The sequence below is a fragment of the Phoca vitulina genome, unplaced genomic scaffold, assembly GCF_004348235.1.
Source record: "Phoca vitulina isolate PV1807 unplaced genomic scaffold, GSC_HSeal_1.0 scaffold6, whole genome shotgun sequence".
Classification (NCBI taxonomy): Eukaryota; Metazoa; Chordata; class Mammalia; order Carnivora; family Phocidae; genus Phoca; species Phoca vitulina.
Window position 1 is genome coordinate 13,843,836 of NW_022589709.1, and position 18,056 is coordinate 13,861,891.

At 36.8% G+C, this 18,056-nt stretch overlaps 1 protein-coding gene across 2 annotated transcripts in view; it reads left to right on the forward strand.

Moving 5' to 3' along the window:
- Window positions 1-599: 599 nt before the first annotated feature.
- The window catches only part of DOCK2 (dedicator of cytokinesis 2), a 475,105-nt gene continuing 457,648 nt past the window's right edge, over window positions 600-18,056 (forward strand). The window contains exons 1-11 of one of the 2 annotated variants that reach the window (XM_032403689.1): window positions 600-644; window positions 5,290-5,473; window positions 7,097-7,273; window positions 9,772-9,966; window positions 10,552-10,701; window positions 10,798-10,896; window positions 10,976-11,086; window positions 13,241-13,381; window positions 13,788-13,891; window positions 14,681-14,868; window positions 16,987-17,326. In XM_032403689.1, the coding sequence (XP_032259580.1) occupies window positions 5,315-5,473; window positions 7,097-7,273; window positions 9,772-9,966; window positions 10,552-10,701; window positions 10,798-10,896; window positions 10,976-11,086; window positions 13,241-13,381; window positions 13,788-13,891; window positions 14,681-14,868; window positions 16,987-17,326 (1,664 nt within the window). In that variant the 5' untranslated portion in view covers window positions 600-644; window positions 5,290-5,314. Of the gene's footprint in view, window positions 764-5,289; window positions 5,474-7,096; window positions 7,274-9,771; window positions 9,967-10,551; window positions 10,702-10,797; window positions 10,897-10,975; window positions 11,087-13,240; window positions 13,382-13,787; window positions 13,892-14,680; window positions 14,869-16,986; window positions 17,327-18,056 lie in introns of both variants that reach the window. The other variant, XM_032403691.1, reaches the window with a different exon arrangement.

An 18,056-nucleotide genomic window follows, 5' to 3' on the forward strand; every position in this document is an offset into this window, starting at 1 on the left:
CAGTAGAAAGAGAGGATAATAATACCTACCTCCTCAGGCTGTTTGTGGGTTTAACTGAGATAATCCGTGTAAAATTTAGCACTGTACTAGCACATGGTGAAAGCTCAAATGTTAGTGCCATTATAATGATAACTGCCATCCCGTTCTGTAACAGTAAGTGTGATACTGTCCTATGATGAGTTTAGGCACTGTCACACTGATTCAGATTCCTGGAACCATGGAAGATATGAGAGGGCACAGCCCTCAGGGCGCGCGCCAGCCAACCTGCGAGTAGGATGCGGGAGGTCTGCACACCTCAGAATTCCCCACCGCCTCGCCTTCTAGTGACACTGTCTCTCCAGAAGGTACAGTCGTCAGAACAAAACAGAAACAAACGGCATGGCAACTAAATGTAGACATGGGGAAGACACGTACAAAACCAAGGTTGCGTAAAGCTGACCAGTTAGGGAACTACGTCGGCACCGGCACCAAGTCCCCAGCACGCCACGTGCTTCTGCGCAAGCGCGGCAGAGAGGGCGGGGCGCTGGATCGGACGTTCCTCCCTGTTTTTCCTCTGCGCGCGGCTTGGGCGGAACATCTCGCGAGATGTGTGAGTTGTCGCGGGAACAGCATTCAAAAAGCCCTGGCGCTTACCCGAGAGCTAGGTGAGTGAATGGGCGGGCGTCTCTGGTCGTGGGTCGTGTTACCGTCGCGAACCTGGGTGCACTGAGCCCTCGTCACGAGCCACCGGCTGCAGCAGCAGGGAAAAGGGGTGAGGAGAGAGGTAGGGGCAACGGGCCTGGAGGGAGGTGTGTGTGGAGAGGAGCGGTGGGAGTGGCGAAGGGATTCTCTCTGGGGAGTGGGGAAAGCAGGGCCTCAGGAAACCTGGGGTCTGGGTCATGGCGGAGGCCCTTAGCCGGAACAGCTTCTTCAGCGGAACCCGGAGTTCTTCTCAACCAGGTTCCGAGCCGGTCTCAATCTTCCGTTGGGCTGTGTGCCCCCCCCCCCCCGCCCTCGGGTATCGTGCATCAGTAAGGAAGGCCGGGTCGCCTGCGCGGTCCAGGATGGTAGCCACTAGCCACATGTGGCAGTCCGAATTGAGAAATGGTGTAAATATAAAATGCACGTTGAATTTCGAAGACTACACAAAAAGAGTAACAGCCCGTTAAGAATTATAAAGGTTACATGTTGAAATGCTAGTGTTTTGGATGGATGGGTTGAATAAAATATTACTAAAATGAATTTCACCTGTATTTACTTTTTTTAACGTGGCTTCTAGAAAAATAAAAATGACATATCACAACTCGCATTCTTTTTCCGTTGGACAGCGCTGCCCCAGACAACTGCGTGTCAGATTCTAATTGCTTATCATCCCTTAGCTGGTTTAATCTCAAAACCCCTGTTAGGTAGATGTTACTGTCTTTATCTTATGGATGAGAACACAAGACCTTAAATAAGTTGTCCAAGCTCATGCTGCCAGTGTGTTGTGGAGTAAGAACTAAGGCAGCCTGAATCCCTGAGCTCCCTGTCCTAAATGCTTTGTGCATGTTATGTTTCTGAGAGGCTGAACAGAAAAGTGGTTAGGAGTACCAGACTTTGGAGCTAGACCCTGGTTCCCATCTCAGCCACTTACTAGCTTGGTAACCCTGGGCAAGTTACCTAACCTTTCTGTGCCTCAGTTTGCATATGTGTAAATGGCGGAAATACCTTATATTTCATGGGGTTGTTGAGTTAGATAATATATGCAAAGTACCAAGTACAATGTCTGGCATGTGTTAGGTATAGTTATTCAACCCAGCTACCTCTTTGCAGATTGACAGGTTAACTCTTACTCATCCGTTAGACCTTTGCAAAAAAGTCATTTCGTCAGGGAAATCTCTTGTCCATACTCCCTCACCCCCACCTCACTTCCCAACTTAGAACAGCACCCCCATGTTACAGGTTCCCTCTTGCATTTACCACACTTACAAAACTTTACAGTTATTTGATTTAATGCCTTTCTACTAATGGACTGTAAGATTCAAGAAGGCAGGGACATTGTCTACTTTTGGGGTCCACATTGTGTCCTCAGTAATAGCACAGTACCTGAGACATAATAGGAATTCTAGCAAATCTTTTGAAAGAACGAGAGCTAGTTTTTTTGACTTCCTTGGACATCACTGGCTGGGATGTCTTGAAGCTAGCTCCCTCTTCTTCCTTGGTAAATGTTTATGACATTAATGTTTAACTTAGGCGAGTTGTGATATGTCATTTTTAATTTTCTAGGAGCCACGTTAAGAAAAGTAAATACAGGTGAAATTCATTTTAGTAATATTTTATTCAACCCATCCATCCAAAACACTAGCAATTCAACATGTAACCTTTATAATTCTTAACGGGCTGTTACTCTTTTTGTGTAGTCTTCAAAATTCAACGTGCATTTTATATTTACAGCATTTCTCAATTCGGACTGCCACATGTGGCTAGTGGCTACCATCAAGAGAATTAAATGAGATAATTCATCTGAAGCACTCTGCCTGACAAATGGTAAATCCTTAATAAATACATAATAAACCAGTACAATAACTAGTGCCTAGCCCCATCACCTACAGGCTTTGGAAAGGTCTTGTACTTTATTTTTAAAGATTCTATTTATTTGAGAGAGTGAGAGTGAGCGATGGGGAGGGGCAGAAGGAGAGGGAGAGAGAGTCTGAAGCAGATTCCTCACTGAGTGAGGAACCCCACACGGGGCTCAGTCTCACAACCCTGAGATTACAACCTGAGCCAAAGACCAAGAGTCAGACCCTTAACTGACTGCTCCACCCAGGCACCCCAGAAAGTTCCTGTATTTCAGAGCAGTAACTGCCAGCCTTGGATACCTTTTTTTCCTCTCTCTCTCTTCTGAAACCATATTATCTCCTTCATCTTCATTTTTACTTAATGACCTTGCTTCCTAATTCACTGATAAATTGGAGCAGTTAGAAGGGCACTTACTCAGATTCCCACCACTAATCTACCTACTTATCAGTGTCTGTACCCATATATTTTGCTTTCCCTTACTTTAGATGAAATATTCATGCTCCCGTCTAAAATCAGTCCCTGTACATTAGGCCTCATTCTTTTTCATCACTTTAGCAGTTCTCCATGCCTTCTATATCATCAGTTTTTTCTTCTCTGCTGAATCTGTCCCATGACATACAACCATGCTATTTTTCCTTAAAACATTGTATCTTAAAAAAGAAAAACTTAATACTACTTTCCCTTCAGCTAATGCCTCGTTTATCTATTCTGCTTTGCAGCAAAACTGTTTCCTGTTTTCCCACCATTCTCTCCAGCCCATTTCAGTTGGCTTCCAGGATAATATGTGCTCTTGGTTTTCTTCCTACCTCACTGGTCATGCCTGAGTATATTTTGCTGTCTTCTTTCCCACCTCTTAAAGGCTCAATCCTTGGTCCTCTTTTCTTTAATTATGCTCGTACTCTGGTGACACCAAGACTCAAGGATTTATGTTAATAACTCCTAGGTTTATATTTCCAGCCCAGATCCTTCTCATATTGCCAACTGGTTACTTGATACATTTCATGTCCAAAACATAAGCCCCTGATTTTCTTTCAAAACAATTTTTACTCATAATTTTTGATGATTCAGCTGATGGCAAATTTGCTCCACTAGTTGCTCAGGCCAGAAGCCTTAAAGGCTTTTTTGACTTCTCTCTTTTTCATACACCCCACATTTAATTTTTCAGAAAATCATGTTGGCTTTACCTTCAAACTATATGTGCAGAATCTGATCATTTCTCCCCACCTCCTATATAATCACCCTTGTGTAAGCAATCATCTCACCTGGTCTTTCTGCTTCCCACTTGCTCCCCTCCAAACTATTCAGCATAACAGCCAAAATGATCCTTTTAAAGTATCGGCTCTCTACTCCAGACTTCACAATGATTCCCAATCTCACTCAGAGTAGAAGCCAAAGTCCTTGTGATGGCCTGCTTTGCCTATTCTCCCCTATTACCGCCTGTGACTTAAACTCTATCTTGTTTATTCCTTGGGTGTTCTTCCACTTTAGTGCTACCCCTCTTCCTCTACTCCTTTTTCTTTCCTGAAATAGATACATAGCTAATTCTTTTATCCTCTGCAAGGTTTTTTTTTTTCTTTCAGAAATCACCTTGAGGGCTTTCCCCCGCAATGCTTATTTTAGATTTCGTCCTAGTTGCAATACCCCCACTTCTTCCAGGATCCCTTATCCTGTTCTTTTCTTTCTTTCTTCCTTTTTTTTTTTTTCACTTTCTAATGCATTTAATTATGATACTATTATTGCTTGTCTTCTCCCACTGGAAGGTAAGTTTCATGAAAGAAGAGCGCTTTTTTTTTTTTTTTTTTTTTTTTTTGTTTTTTCCCGCTGGAGTTTAATTTTCATAAAAGAAGGGCGTTTTTTTTTTTTTTTTTTTTTTGGCTCATTTGGCTTCTGATGGATCTGAAATGCCCAGAATGGAGTTCAGCACATAAGGCTTTAAGAAATAATTGTTGAATGATGACTACATTGTCTGGAAAGTGGGGAAACAACCTTATTAACAGCCTGTTGCTCTTTGAATGCAAAGCTGAGTTTGAATCTGGCCTAAGAGATGGACCAATTTGAAAAGGCTGATGAGGAAGGTTGAATTACGTGGAATGTTTCTATATAAAAGTCCTTGATTGTTTAAGTCCTTGATTGAAAATCTAGAATGAAAGAAATGTTTCTAATTACTCTGAACATGATTCTGTTTTTCATGTCTTCTTATGAATAATGGAAAATACTAGTGAACCTGTTGTCAATACAGCAAATTTAATGTGTTCAGGAAGTTAACACTGTTGTGAAAAATTGTGGACAGGATAGTCCTTGCCTTAGAAACCTTATTCAAAGCTGCATTTTTGTATTTTAAGTAGCAGTCATGTTACTGTAAGTTCTTGATTTCTTTCATTGTGCTCTTAATTTGGTTACCTGTATAGTGATATAAATATGAGACCCACCCTTCCTCAGCATTTAAGGAAGCTTAGCACACAAGTGAACAATTTCCTGATAACTGCATTTCTTAGAAACAAAGTTAAATGTGTTCAATTTTTTTTTTCTCTGTTTGATTTGGTCTCAAATCAGGTAAAAGAATTATCAGACCTTGCTTTTAGAACAAGAATGCAAATTTGACCACTTAAAAGCCAGTAATAAAATCTTCGATGCTATGTTTTTAACATGGCAGTAGTATTGGGGGGAAAGATATATATGTCTTTTATTATCGCTATCATTGTACGGGATATTTTGTTTAAGCTTAAGTACTTTCATTTCCTCTATTTACAGTAGATTAAAAACGAAAAAAAAAAACATGGAGGCAGATATAATTGCAGATCTTCGATGCAAGCTCAAAGAAGTCGAAGAAGAGCGACTAAAAGCTGCACAGTATGGCTTACAACTAGTGGAGAGCCAAAATGAGTTGCAGAATCAGTTGGATAAATGTCGTAATGAAATGATGACCATGACTGAGGTAGGACCCTGGACTGTGTTTACAAGGTTGTGCTTAGCTATTGAACATTTTTATTGTCTAGCAATTATTATTATTATTAGTTTTATTCCTTTTTGAAGATTATAGTTCTAGTTCTTATTCACCCCTATCTCTAATAAAGGGGACTGAAGTGAATGAATTCCTAATATTTTTTCTGACCCTGTGTGTTCTGAATTTGAAAAATCAAGTTACTGTTTTCTTTAGGACATACTGGATTTTAGATTTTGTTTTATCTGCACTATTCCTTGGTGACCTCACTTGTTTCATAGTTTTAGATAACATCTAAATGCCTTATGACACTACGCCAAGTCCTTAGTTTACCCCTAAAGTCTAGACTTGTGTATTCAATTGCCTACTAATGGACATCTCAAAAGTAACATGAACAGAATAGTTGATTCCCTGCCTGCTAACAACATTCTCTTGCAATTTAGCTTACTTAGTAAATATATAATAACTTGAGCCAAATTTCAGGGAATTTTACTCCGTATCTTTGTGGCCCTTATTTCTCTTGTTTAATCCATCAACAAGTTCTAAGAACCTGACCTACAAAACATCCATCTATGCTACTGCCACTCTAACTCAGACCACCATCATCTGTCCCCTAAATTACTACTGTAGCCTTCTAACCAGGTTGCCTGCTTCCCTCATTGCCTTTCATACAGTTCATTCTTTCACACAGCAGCCACATGGCCATTGAAAAATAAACGAAAGATCATGTCACAGTCCTGCTTTTTTAAAAACACAACTATGACTTCCAATTATATTAACAACAAAATCCAAACTCCTTACTTGGGTTTGCAGATTCCTGTGTGATCTTATCCATGCCAACCTTTTGACCTCATTTTAAACTACTTTCCCTTGTGCTTAGCTATACTAGTCCTGCCTTATGGGCTTTACACGAGCTGTTGCCTTCATCTGCATGCACATCCCCTCACTGTCATGGATTGAGTCCTCAACCTTTAGGTGTCTGTTAAACGTCACCTCAGCTGAGAGGTCTTCCCTGAGTGTTTTGTAAAGTTGCTATCATTCACTGATTCACTTAATTAACTCCAGATTGTAAGCTCCATGACAAAGGGAATTTTGTCTCTCTTGTTCATTGCTATATGTGTAATGTCTGGCACACATTTATTGAAAGACTGAATTAATCTGTTTTATGTAGCAAATGCTCAATAATATGTTTAAACTTTGATCTCAAAATTTAAGTATAGGAAAAAATATAACTTGCTTATTTTTCTCTGATTTAATCTAGTTTTATTTTATCTTATTTGAAAAACTTACTGAATGAGTTTGAACTAATGCTTTTTTAATCTTTAAACTTCCCTGTCAGAGGGGCGCCTGGGTGACGTGTTGACATGCCATGGAACACCTCTTACTTCCTTGACAGGGTAGAGAAGCAATTACCACATCAGTAGAATGGACTAAACCTCTCCGGGCTTTTCTTAAGACTGATTGGCTACAGAGTTATTCCAGGTCTACATGTGGTTGTTACTTAGAAAGCAGCAAATATGTGAAACAGGAATGAAACAGTTGAAGGTGAGAACTGTTTATATGTGGTGGCTTTAAGTTATTTTTATGTAATTGAATTATAATTGAATCTGTTTTCAGGACTATGAACAAGAAAAATATACTCTTCAGAGAGAAGTTGAGCTTAAGAGTCGAATGTTAGAAAGTTTGAGCTCTGAATGTGAAGCTATTAAACAACAACAAAAAACACACCTGGAGCAATTAAAAGAACAACTGAGCAGAAGCCATGGACAAGAAGTAAATGAACTAAAAAATAAGGTTTGGATATCTATGTATGTCAAAACAAAAATGTTTCATGTTTATGGAGTTAGCAGTATGTAAATTTTAGGTGATGAAGATTTTCTTAATGCCATCTATGCAAAATAGCTGAGATCAAGGCTCCATCATCATAATATTGGGAGTGGGAACACTGAGAAACAAGAGTTTACCTAAGAGACTTGTATTAATAACATTCTACTAATTAAATACAGTTATTTAATTTCAATAACTGGATATTTGTTACGGCATTTTAATTTAGTGAAAAGCATGACTTTCTTGCTTATAGTGCATAGTATGGCAGTCCTCTTTCAGAAAGACTAGTGTCCTAGCTTTCACTGAAAGTAGTAGTACACTTTGTAATCCTACAAAAGAAACCAATAGTTTATTGTAAATTAATGTACATTAGAGTTGATACTTTCTAGTTTGGTTATTGAAGATAAGCTAATGACATATGATCTGCCTCTTACAACTCAGTAAGGAAGGTACCATTACTGTCTGTGGATAACAGATGAGAAAACCAATGTTTAAACATATTGAGTAAATTGGACAAAAATCACAGAAATCAGTCAAGATTTGAACTGGAGCTGTTTGATTCCAAAGCCCACGTCACTGTACTTAAATTAATGACACGTACACTGGCTTCATTTCACGCATTAAAAACACGTTGTCCATTCTTTTTCGGTTACCCCCAACTATCTAGTTCCTTCAGGTTACTTCAGAGGAATTCAGAACCTTTATCATGGCTCTTCTTTGTATAGAGTCCATACTTTCCAGACCCTTTTCTACAAAACCTTACCTGACTTTTGGCCTATTTTCTAATTTTCCATGTTTTGTGTAGCGTCTTTTAAGATTTGTCCATATCTGTACCACCTATACTGTTAATTTCTTTAAATTAACTCTTTTTAAATGTTTTCTCATTTTAAGTAATGATATCAATGACATTATATATTTGAGCTGGTTAAATTTTTTCCTAAATTTTAGTCAGATGAACATGGCTATCAAAATCCCTTTTCGTGTAATACTTAGAATCTTCTTGCATTCATACTGGCAAACAGTAATCCACCTTGTCTGAAACTAATCTGAGTTGAGACACCAATGACTGATAATGATGCCTGCCCACCCCCCGCCCCTGCCATGTTATTTTCATTTTAGCAGTGGCTTTTATTACCTAAACAAGAGTAATGTAGGAAATATTCACAATCTGAGGCAAGGCCACTTATATAAGAGATGGCTTTTTGGTGAGCAAAGACTAAATTAGTCAAAAAATATTTTCAGTCTTAATGGGTGTTCTCAAATCACCTCTGCCAAAATTTTAGAGTTATATTTGATATCTTTTACTTCTTTCTTTCTTTCTTTCTTTCTTTCTTTCTTTCTTTCTTTCTTTTTCTTTTTCTAGAGAGAGTGAGCAAGCAAAAGAGCAAACATGATCGGGGGTTAGGGGCAGAGGGAAGGGGAGAAGCAGACTCTCCCACTGAGCAGGGAGCCCGATGTGGGGCTCGATCCCATGACCCTGGGATCGTGACCTGAGTCGAAGGCAGACGCTTAACTGACTGAGCCACCCAGGCACCCCTCACTTATTTCGGATTATTCCATCAACTGGTTGTAAGAACTTGATCTACAAAGCATCCATCTCTGCTGCTACCATTCTAGTCCAGATCACCATCCTCTCTCCCCTAGACTACTATTGTAGCCTTCTATCCAGGTAGCCTGCTTCCATCTTTGCTATTCATACCATTCACTCTTCACATAGAAGCCAAAGTGGCCAAGAGTCCAGACATATTTTCATTACTTGTATGGACTATTTGTATGTTTGTGGGACAACACATATCACTGTTGTAAGATGCTTAGCCTTGGCCAAATAAGAAACCTTAATAGTCTCATCATGCAGTAAATTTAGGTCAGTCAGTGATGTTTTTCAGAAAGATAGCCACATTTCAACATAGATCATTCAGCTGAAATTTTTTTTCACATAATGAAAATAGAAAAAGGAAAACAAGTCAAGAGGCTCTTATTTTTAAATAGAAAACAGATATCAGGATATAGAATGTTGATACCTCATTGAAGATAATTCAAAATAGGTGATAATTATAACCCTGGACATCAAGCAAAAGTTTTTTCTTGATAACAGAAATCGTTTAGTGAATGCTAGGCATCATGCGGAATGTTTTACCACCCTGATCTCAGGTGAGAGCCACACAGTAACCCAGTAATGGTAGATACAGTCATTCACAGTTTTTACCTAGGAGGAATGAAACAGCTAAATCTAGGCTTGACCCTACAACTTCATCCTTCTACTATAAGTTTGTTTCCTTTAAACTGTGTATTTTAGTTTTCCAAGATAGAGAACTATATGAAAGTGTAGTTTTGTTCAGCTTGACTGTCTTATAAAATAGTTATTCTCTGGTTACCAGAATAATTTATACTGTAACTGTATTTTCTGCTGACCTTCAATTACCTTTTGATTTTTTAAGATTGCGATTTTTTCTTTTTTACTTTAGTTAGAAAAACTGAAAGCCGAATTAGATGAAGCTAGGCTTAGTGAAAAGCAGTTGAAGCACAAAGTAGATCATCAGAAGGAACTCCTCTCATGTAAATCAGAGGAAATGAGAATAATGTCTGAGCGTGTACACGAAAGCATGTCTTCAGAGATGCTGGCTCTTCAAATTGAGCTGACTGAAATGGAAAGTATAAAGGTAATTTTTATGGCATTTATGTTCTTAGGTTATTTTTTTCTTTTTTCCTTGCATATTTTTTTACATGTTTTTGTTATAATCCTTAGGTAATTTTAAGGCTGAAATATTTTTTGTCTTAACTTCGATGTTACTAATTAAAAAATGTAGAGTTTTTTGGTGGATTATTCATTCATAGTAAAGCTTTAGATTATGTGATTATGTAAAGCAGATTACCTTTAGATTAATGAAACCTCTGGGAGAACTTAGAGTCATTAACTCTGATCCTAGTTTGTGTCATAAAAGCCCTATATAAAACATTGGTTTCATGGAAATTGATATGCATATGAATGTAGATTTTTTTTCACTGCAGGCTGAGGTTAATTAAAAATTAAAGGCTTAAATTTATAGGAAAGAAAGATAGCCTTTCATTTGGTTCCCTGCTGAAAAATTTAGTAATTTTTATTCTTTTATTATGCCCCTTACAACTGCTGACTACCTCTTTAGTTTTAGTTTTGGCTGTAAACCATTTCTGATAGATAAACTGAGCAGCTGCTAAATGAAAGATTATTCAAGAGAATTTCCTCTTTTTCAATTCCTATTGAATAGACCACCCTCAAAGAAGAAGTGAATGAACTACAGTACAGACAAGAACAACTAGAACTTCTTAGTACTAATTTAATGCGCCAGGTAGACCGACTTAAAGAAGAAAAAGAGGAGCGAGAGAAAGAAGCAGTTTCTTACTATAATGCCTTAGAGGTACTACGATTAGAGTAATATTTTTTCCAATTTATAATGAGTTGATTCCTTGCTAATCTAACCTCTATTAGCTAAATTGCTTTCTTTCAAATTTAGAAAGCTCGTGTAGCAAATCAAGATCTTCAGGTGCAATTAGACCAGGCACTCCAGCAAGCCTTGGACCCCAATAGTAAAGGCAATTCTTTGTTTGCAGAGGTATGTGACAAATACTCTCATTGATTAAATTGGCATTTCACTTAATACGAGAGTAATTAAACATGCTAATATTTTCTAGGTGGAAGATCGAAGGGCAGCAATGGAACGTCAGTTTATCAGTATGAAAGTCAAGTATCAGTCACTAAAGAAGCAAAATGCATTTAACAGAGAACAGATGCAAAGAATGAAGGTATAACGTTATCACCATCGAAGGTTTATTAAACTGATTTTGTATCCACATTATGTGTACAGATACATCAAAGAAAGCATCTTTTCCTTCAAAGAGTGTACTTAGTTATTTCTAGAACTGCATTATTTTAGAAAAAATATCTTTAGATTGACTCAAAGATCTATTATATTTTCTTTCAAAAAATTAATCCTTTAGTAGATACTTAGTATAGTTAGCATCCGTTGATTGATTTTTTTAATGGGTACTCAATAGCTTTGTGATTGATTTTTTTTTTTTTAAATGGTTACTCAGTAGTTTTCCCAGAAATATATAATCTTTATGTAATGGAGAAAAAAATTTTTAAAGTTTTTATTTCCAGCTGTTGGCCTGGCATTTCTTAGCACAGGCCTAAGGTTTCTACTTCAATGAAAACTAGCTCTCTCACCATTCTTCAGTTCTCCTGCAAAGGCTTATTATAGAGTGAGATTTGGATATCCTTTTCTTGCAGTTCCTCAAGTCAAGCATATAGGCCCATTTAATTTAAAAAAAATTTTTTTATTTAAATTCAATTTAATTAACATACACTGTATTATTCGTTTCAGAGGTAGAATTCAGTGATTCATCAGTTGCATATAACACCCAGTGCTCATTACTTCAAGTGCCCTTCTTAATGCCCATCCCCCAGTTGGATGGTGAGATTTAAAAAGAAATAAGAAAAGGTAATAATTAAACTGGTGTTAGATCAATTTGGGATTGAATCCTACTTCTGTCACTTGCTAGCTATGTGACCTTGGACAAGTATTTTTACTTTTCAGAGCATCATCAGTCGCCTCGTCTATAAAGCAGATATGATAGAACCTGCTTCTTAAATTGACCTGGAATTAAATGAAAGCATAGTAAAATGCTTATACAGTGCTTGGCATATAAGGAAGTGCTGACTTAACAAACAGCTGTGGTTTTTAAAGGATTTCAGTGGTACTGCCTGGTTTACCAAGATTCTCACCTATCCAGGAATGATTTTTTTGTAAATTTTCTCACATTTGCTTTTTGTTTTCTTTCAGTATTTGTTGGGCTACTATTATTAATCTTCAAATGTTCCCATGATATTCCACGTTATCTTTATAAACAAGTAGCATCTGAATCTTCTTAGACTCCAGCCTGAAGCAGGAACAAAAAATGGGTCCTTAAAAATGTTAAAAGTTGAGGCACCTGGGTGGCTCAGATGGTTAAATGTCTGCCTTCAGCTCAGGTCATGATCCCAGGGTCCTGGGATCGAGTCCCGCATCGGGCTCCCTGCTCAGCGGGGAGCCTGCTTCTCCCTCTGCCTCTCTCTCTCTGTCTCTCTGTCTCTTATGAATAAATAAATAAAATCTTTAAAAAAAATGTTAAAAGTCATCTTCCTATCTTCATAACCATAACTGCAACCATATATCATTGCTTGTTTTACTCAAAACTATAAACTATTGGCACTTTTTAGAACTCCAGAAATTTCTGAAGGCAGAAAGGAATGATAGTTTTAGATTCCAGTTAATTTCCCTTCAGTTGGTATACAACTCCAGGTTTAGGTGGAGTCATAATTAGGTAAGTTGATTGCTGCTATTAAAAAATAAATATATTTATATTTATATTGAAGATTCCCTCGGTATCCTTAGATGTCTTTTACCTTTGTTTTCCATCCTTGTCATTTGTAAATCTCACCGTTATAAATGTGAGTAGCTTAATAATTTCCTCCACTTAATACTATTAAAGTTAATCAAAATTTTTGAGAAACCTCATCAGACCCTTAATGACAGTGCATCTGATAAGTAAAGTACAACATTATAGCATTTGGACAAGTTTATTTACCAGTTAAGTGATGCTTCTGGATCATAGCCATTCAGTTCAATTTTACATTTCACCAGAAGTACAAATAATTGTTATAGATGTCAGATATTACTCCTAAGTACTCAAATAAGTACTCGAGTTATATCTGTAACTAAACTTATTGATATAAATATTTTCAAATTATTAGATTATTAAAGTAGACATAGCTATTAGTTTCCAAACTGAATTCAAGGTGACGTAGTATAGAATATGCGTTGTACCAAAATATAGTTAGCAGAATCTTCCTCTCCCCTACAGTTCTCTGTTGGGGGTGGGGGGGCACTAGGGTGGTAATTTTTTTTTTTTTCCTAGTTACAGATCGCCACATTGCTACAAATGAAAGGGTCTCAAACTGAATATGAGCAGCAGGAACGGTTGCTTGCTATGCTGGAGCAGAAGAACGGTGAAATTAAACACCTCTTAGGTGAAATTAGAAATCTGGAGAAATTTAAGGTACATGTAACCCCTTTAATTATGCAGCCAGATTTGGTTTGAATATCTTAAATCAGTTGACCCTTGAACAACACAGGGGTTAGGGATGCCCAACCCTGTGCAGTCAAAAAGCTGCATAACTTTTGACTCCCCAAAAACTTTATATTTACCGGAAGCCTTACTTACAAACAGCCAATTGACACATATTTTGTATGTTATACATATTATATACTGTATTCTTTAAGTTAGAGAAAGTAAAATGTTATTAAGAAATTTGTAAGGAAGAGAAAATACATTTATAGTACTGTACTATGAAAAATTCACATATGAGTGGACCTGTGCCATTCAAACCTGTATTGTTCAAGGACAACTGGATTAACCTAATTTGTTATTGATCTTAAGTAATAACAATTGTTGTTTTCTTTAGAGTTTATATGAAAGTACAGAATCTAAACTTCCTGCCAACTCTGGCGCTCTGGCAGATAACACCTATTACACGGATTTACTTCAGATACAGCTCGACAACTTAAAGTAAGTGCTGGGCGCTTAGAAAGATGGACATTCTCTTGACTTGCTTATAATAAGTACTGTTAATGACTACAAATTTTTGTTTTCAAATTGCCTAAAGAAATTCCAGAAAAGAAAAACAACAAAAATATCTTTATGTAGCAAATAAGATATAATCAATATATACTTAGTGCTGGTTATTGAAGAAAAAAATACTTTCAATGAATAAATATTTTTATTTCTCCATGTTTAGCATTTTAGATTGGTAAGTGAAAAGAACTTTGACATAGAAAATGTTCTTACAATCTAAAATTTTCAGGAACAAATATCTAATTTGAAACTTAAAAGGAAATTACTTACACATGCATTAATGTGGAAAGAATATTTTCCTCCTTTCCTTCGAAGAATGCATGACATTTTTTATTTGAAAGTGCTGCTAAAGCTTATTTTGTTTTCTTTTTTTTTTTTAAGATTTTTATTTATTTATTTATTTGAAGAGTAAGAGAGAGAGACAGAGCACGAGAGGGGGAAGGGTCAGAGGGAGAAGCAGGCTCCCTGCTGAGCAGGGAGCTGGATGTGGGGCTCGATGCCAGGATCATGAACAGGATCATGACCTGAGGAGAAGGCAGATGCTTAACACACTGAGCCACCCAGGCGCCCCTATTGTTTCTTTGTTAGTTAAAACCCCAAGGAATTTGAATATATAATAAATGATTTGCACTAATAATATGTTTTATATATATGTACATAAAACCCTTATGTATATTATGTGTTATTTTAATATTCTTTGGTTCTCCTTTTTTATTTATATAGCAAAGAAAATGAAAGCACTAAAGGTGAATTGTCCATACAGCGAATGAAAGCATTATTTGAGAGCCAACGGGCTTTGGATATTGAGAGAAAACTTTTTGCAAATGAAAGATGCCTCCAGCTCTCCCAAAGTGAAAATATGAAACTGAGAGCTAAACTAGATGAGCTAAAACTGAAGTATGAACCTGAAGGTATGCACGTCTCATATATTTTGTCTTTTTAAATTATGAGAAGCTCTGAGAAATCATATCAAGTTTTTTTTCTTACTACAGCTTTATGCAAATCCCATTACAAACTAATTTATGGTTATGTATCTCTAATAAATTTGCAGCTACAAAATGTGTAGGAAAATTCAAAGAGAACTGAGTACTGGGTATGTTTGAATATAATACGTATTCTATTGGGTATCTGTATATTAGAACCTTGATAAGGTTTGAAAACCTTAGAGACTTTTCCATTTACAACTACAACATCTTATGCAGTATGTCGAAGAGTTTGATTTTGTTGAAGCAACTGATGTTTGGGAGCTGATTTAGTTAATATTGTTTATAGAACACCTAAAATAATGGAGACTTAAGATAGGTAGTAAGTCTCCTCCCATTACAGAAGTCTGGAAGAGGCATTCCAGGACTGGTCGGAGTGTCACGATCTAGGCTTCATTTGCATTGTTCTTTGGCATAATCACTGAGCAAAATTGAGTCATGTGGTCTCACCTACCTACAAGAAAAGCTGAGAAATGCAGTGTTGATTCTCAGGAGCCATGTTCCCAACTACATCTTGGGATTTTCTTTTTTTAAGTGTAATGGACATCTAATATTCTATTAGTTTCGGGTATATATCATAATGATTCGATACTTACACATGACAAAATGACCCCCCATGATAAGTCTAGTTACTATCTGTCACCATGCAAAATTATTACAATATCATTGAGTATACTCTTGGGGGCTCTATTATTGAGGAAGACTAGTAGGACAGATGTTAGAGGGCAACTAGCAAATATAATCACTGAGGTAGAAAATAGCCTTACCATAAGGACTCTGCATGTTATACACTAAAAAGAGTGATTTTACTGTTTGTAAATTAAAAAATAAAAGGCCAAAAGTAAAAAACCCTAAGAATGCAGTGGTTCTTAGGACCAAAAAAAGTGTTATTACACGTTTTAGGTTATAGATTTTCAGCCAGTTTTTGCCCCCACACTGTTCACATGCCTAAGACTGTCTTTATTATTGTCTCAGTGACTCGAGGGATTCTTCACTGTAGTGGGGAGGTTGTCAGCAATAGTAAGGTTTTTAATAGTTTAAAAAGGCTTCTCTTTCATCCTTTTTCTCTTCCCCGATTCTAATAGGCTTTCCTAATTAAGGATTCTACATTATGAATTTCAGAAATCTGCTGAAATGAACACAGCAAAGAGACAGGGAAGTATAGTGAATCTAGTTGATGTGGGGAGCAGTACAAGAGAAAGGGAAAATAATGATTTAAAAAGAACAATGTAGAGTAGGAACACCAACCCCATGTCCAACCATGATTTTTCCAACTTTACTAACGTTTTTTATTTTGAAAATGAAAGACACATTGTTATGGGGTTAAGGAAAAGGTATTGGAACAATTAATTAATTTAGTGACTGTAAATAGACCTGCATAGGGGATGGAATGATGTTATGTTAGGCAGTGGGGGTAGAAGGCTATTGTCATAGTCTGCAATGAGACATACTGTGGTTTGAATTTGGGAAGTATCCATAGTAGAAGTACTCAGATTTTGAATATAGTTTGTGGGTGGGGCTAAGAGGCACAAGTTGCCATAGAGAGTTTAACTTGTTCTTTGCATGTAATCATTACAACATTACAACAGTGGATTGGATTTTTTTTAATCCCCATTTTACAGATAAAGAAAATAAAACTCAAGAGATTAAGTACTTCCTCAAAGTCACCCAGCTGCAGGATGCTATTATGGAATTAGTACCTGGATTCCTTGACTCTTAGCCACTGTAACCTTTCTTACCTCCCCACTGAAGTCTTATAAAGCCCCATGTAACTTTTATCACAATATCAGAACATAAGTTCTCCTTGCGAGAACTAAATCTTTTGAGTTCCCAAGGAAAAATTTATAGCCAGATAACCTTTAAAAGATAGTTAATGAAGTCCTTGAAAAAAGAAAGGATAAAAGATTTCAGTAAGGAGATAAGTGGGTTTCAAAAGAATGAAGAATAAGAAAGGAAAGAACTATAATTGGTTCTATCTTTTTATGTTTACTGTGTCTTTGTTTTGACTTATTGACTGAATATATTTTTAATGGTTTTTATTCTCAGAGAAAATTGAAGTGCCTGTACGCAAAAAGAGGCGAGAGGTCCTGCCTGTGGATATAACCACCCCTAACAATGTATGTGCCAAAAGTGCTGTTGGGGAAGAAGTTTATAGATTACCACCTCAGAAAGACGAGGCCCAGTGCTGTCCAAGCAATTCTGAAGATAACTTGCAGTTAGAAAAGATAGTTTCTATAAATACACCAGGAATCAATCTCTCTCCTCACAAAAGTCTGCCCATGGACATTGAGCCAAAGAAGGAAAAGAAATGTGTGAAACTTACAGGATTTTCAACTGACTCTGAAGCCTTAAGTGAAAGAAGTGGAAACACCCCCAATTCTCCCAGGTCAGTGTCCTCTTTACTTCAGGGCAACCAGCAGACCTCTCCATCTCTTCTCTATCGCTGCATGAACTGTGCTATCTGTTTCTTTATCTATTTTCTTAGTATTGCATGTAGTATAATTCCGCAGTTTCATCTGCCTACCTTCAACTTTTCTAAAACTTTAAGAAAAACTAGAATGATTGCAAAGGGAAAGAACTCCTGAATAAGAGAATTATTTTCAAAAGTCACACTGTGCTCTTTCATGAAACAAAAATATCACAGTCTAGTACATCTCTGAATGTTTTGTTGGTTTGAATAAATGTACAGTTGGTTACTTTTTCCCTAGTTCAAGAGTGGCCATGAAAGAAAAATTAACTTACCTCCTAAAAGGGCTTTCTAGTGGTCTAAGAAATTTCGGCTTTCTAGAAAACTGTTAGGCAAAATTTTTTTATGGCTTTTGAAAATGTTTATGCTAAGTCTTTAAGAATGAGCTTTGATTTTGACATTTTTAAATATCAAAGGTAATTCATTTTCATTTTATATCAAAATTCAAAGTCTCTAGTTTCTACGTATTTCAGTTTGTGACTAAAAGAGGAAGTGTCAGACGTATATGTGTATAGGAATTAAAATTTTAAGAGCCTTATCTTTAAAAAAAAAATAATAGAGATAAGAAGATAAGAGAAAGTGAGTGAAAGAGAAAGGTAACTCAGTGACTGAGGCTAGGGTGGAATAAGACACAAGTTCAGGGTGTATA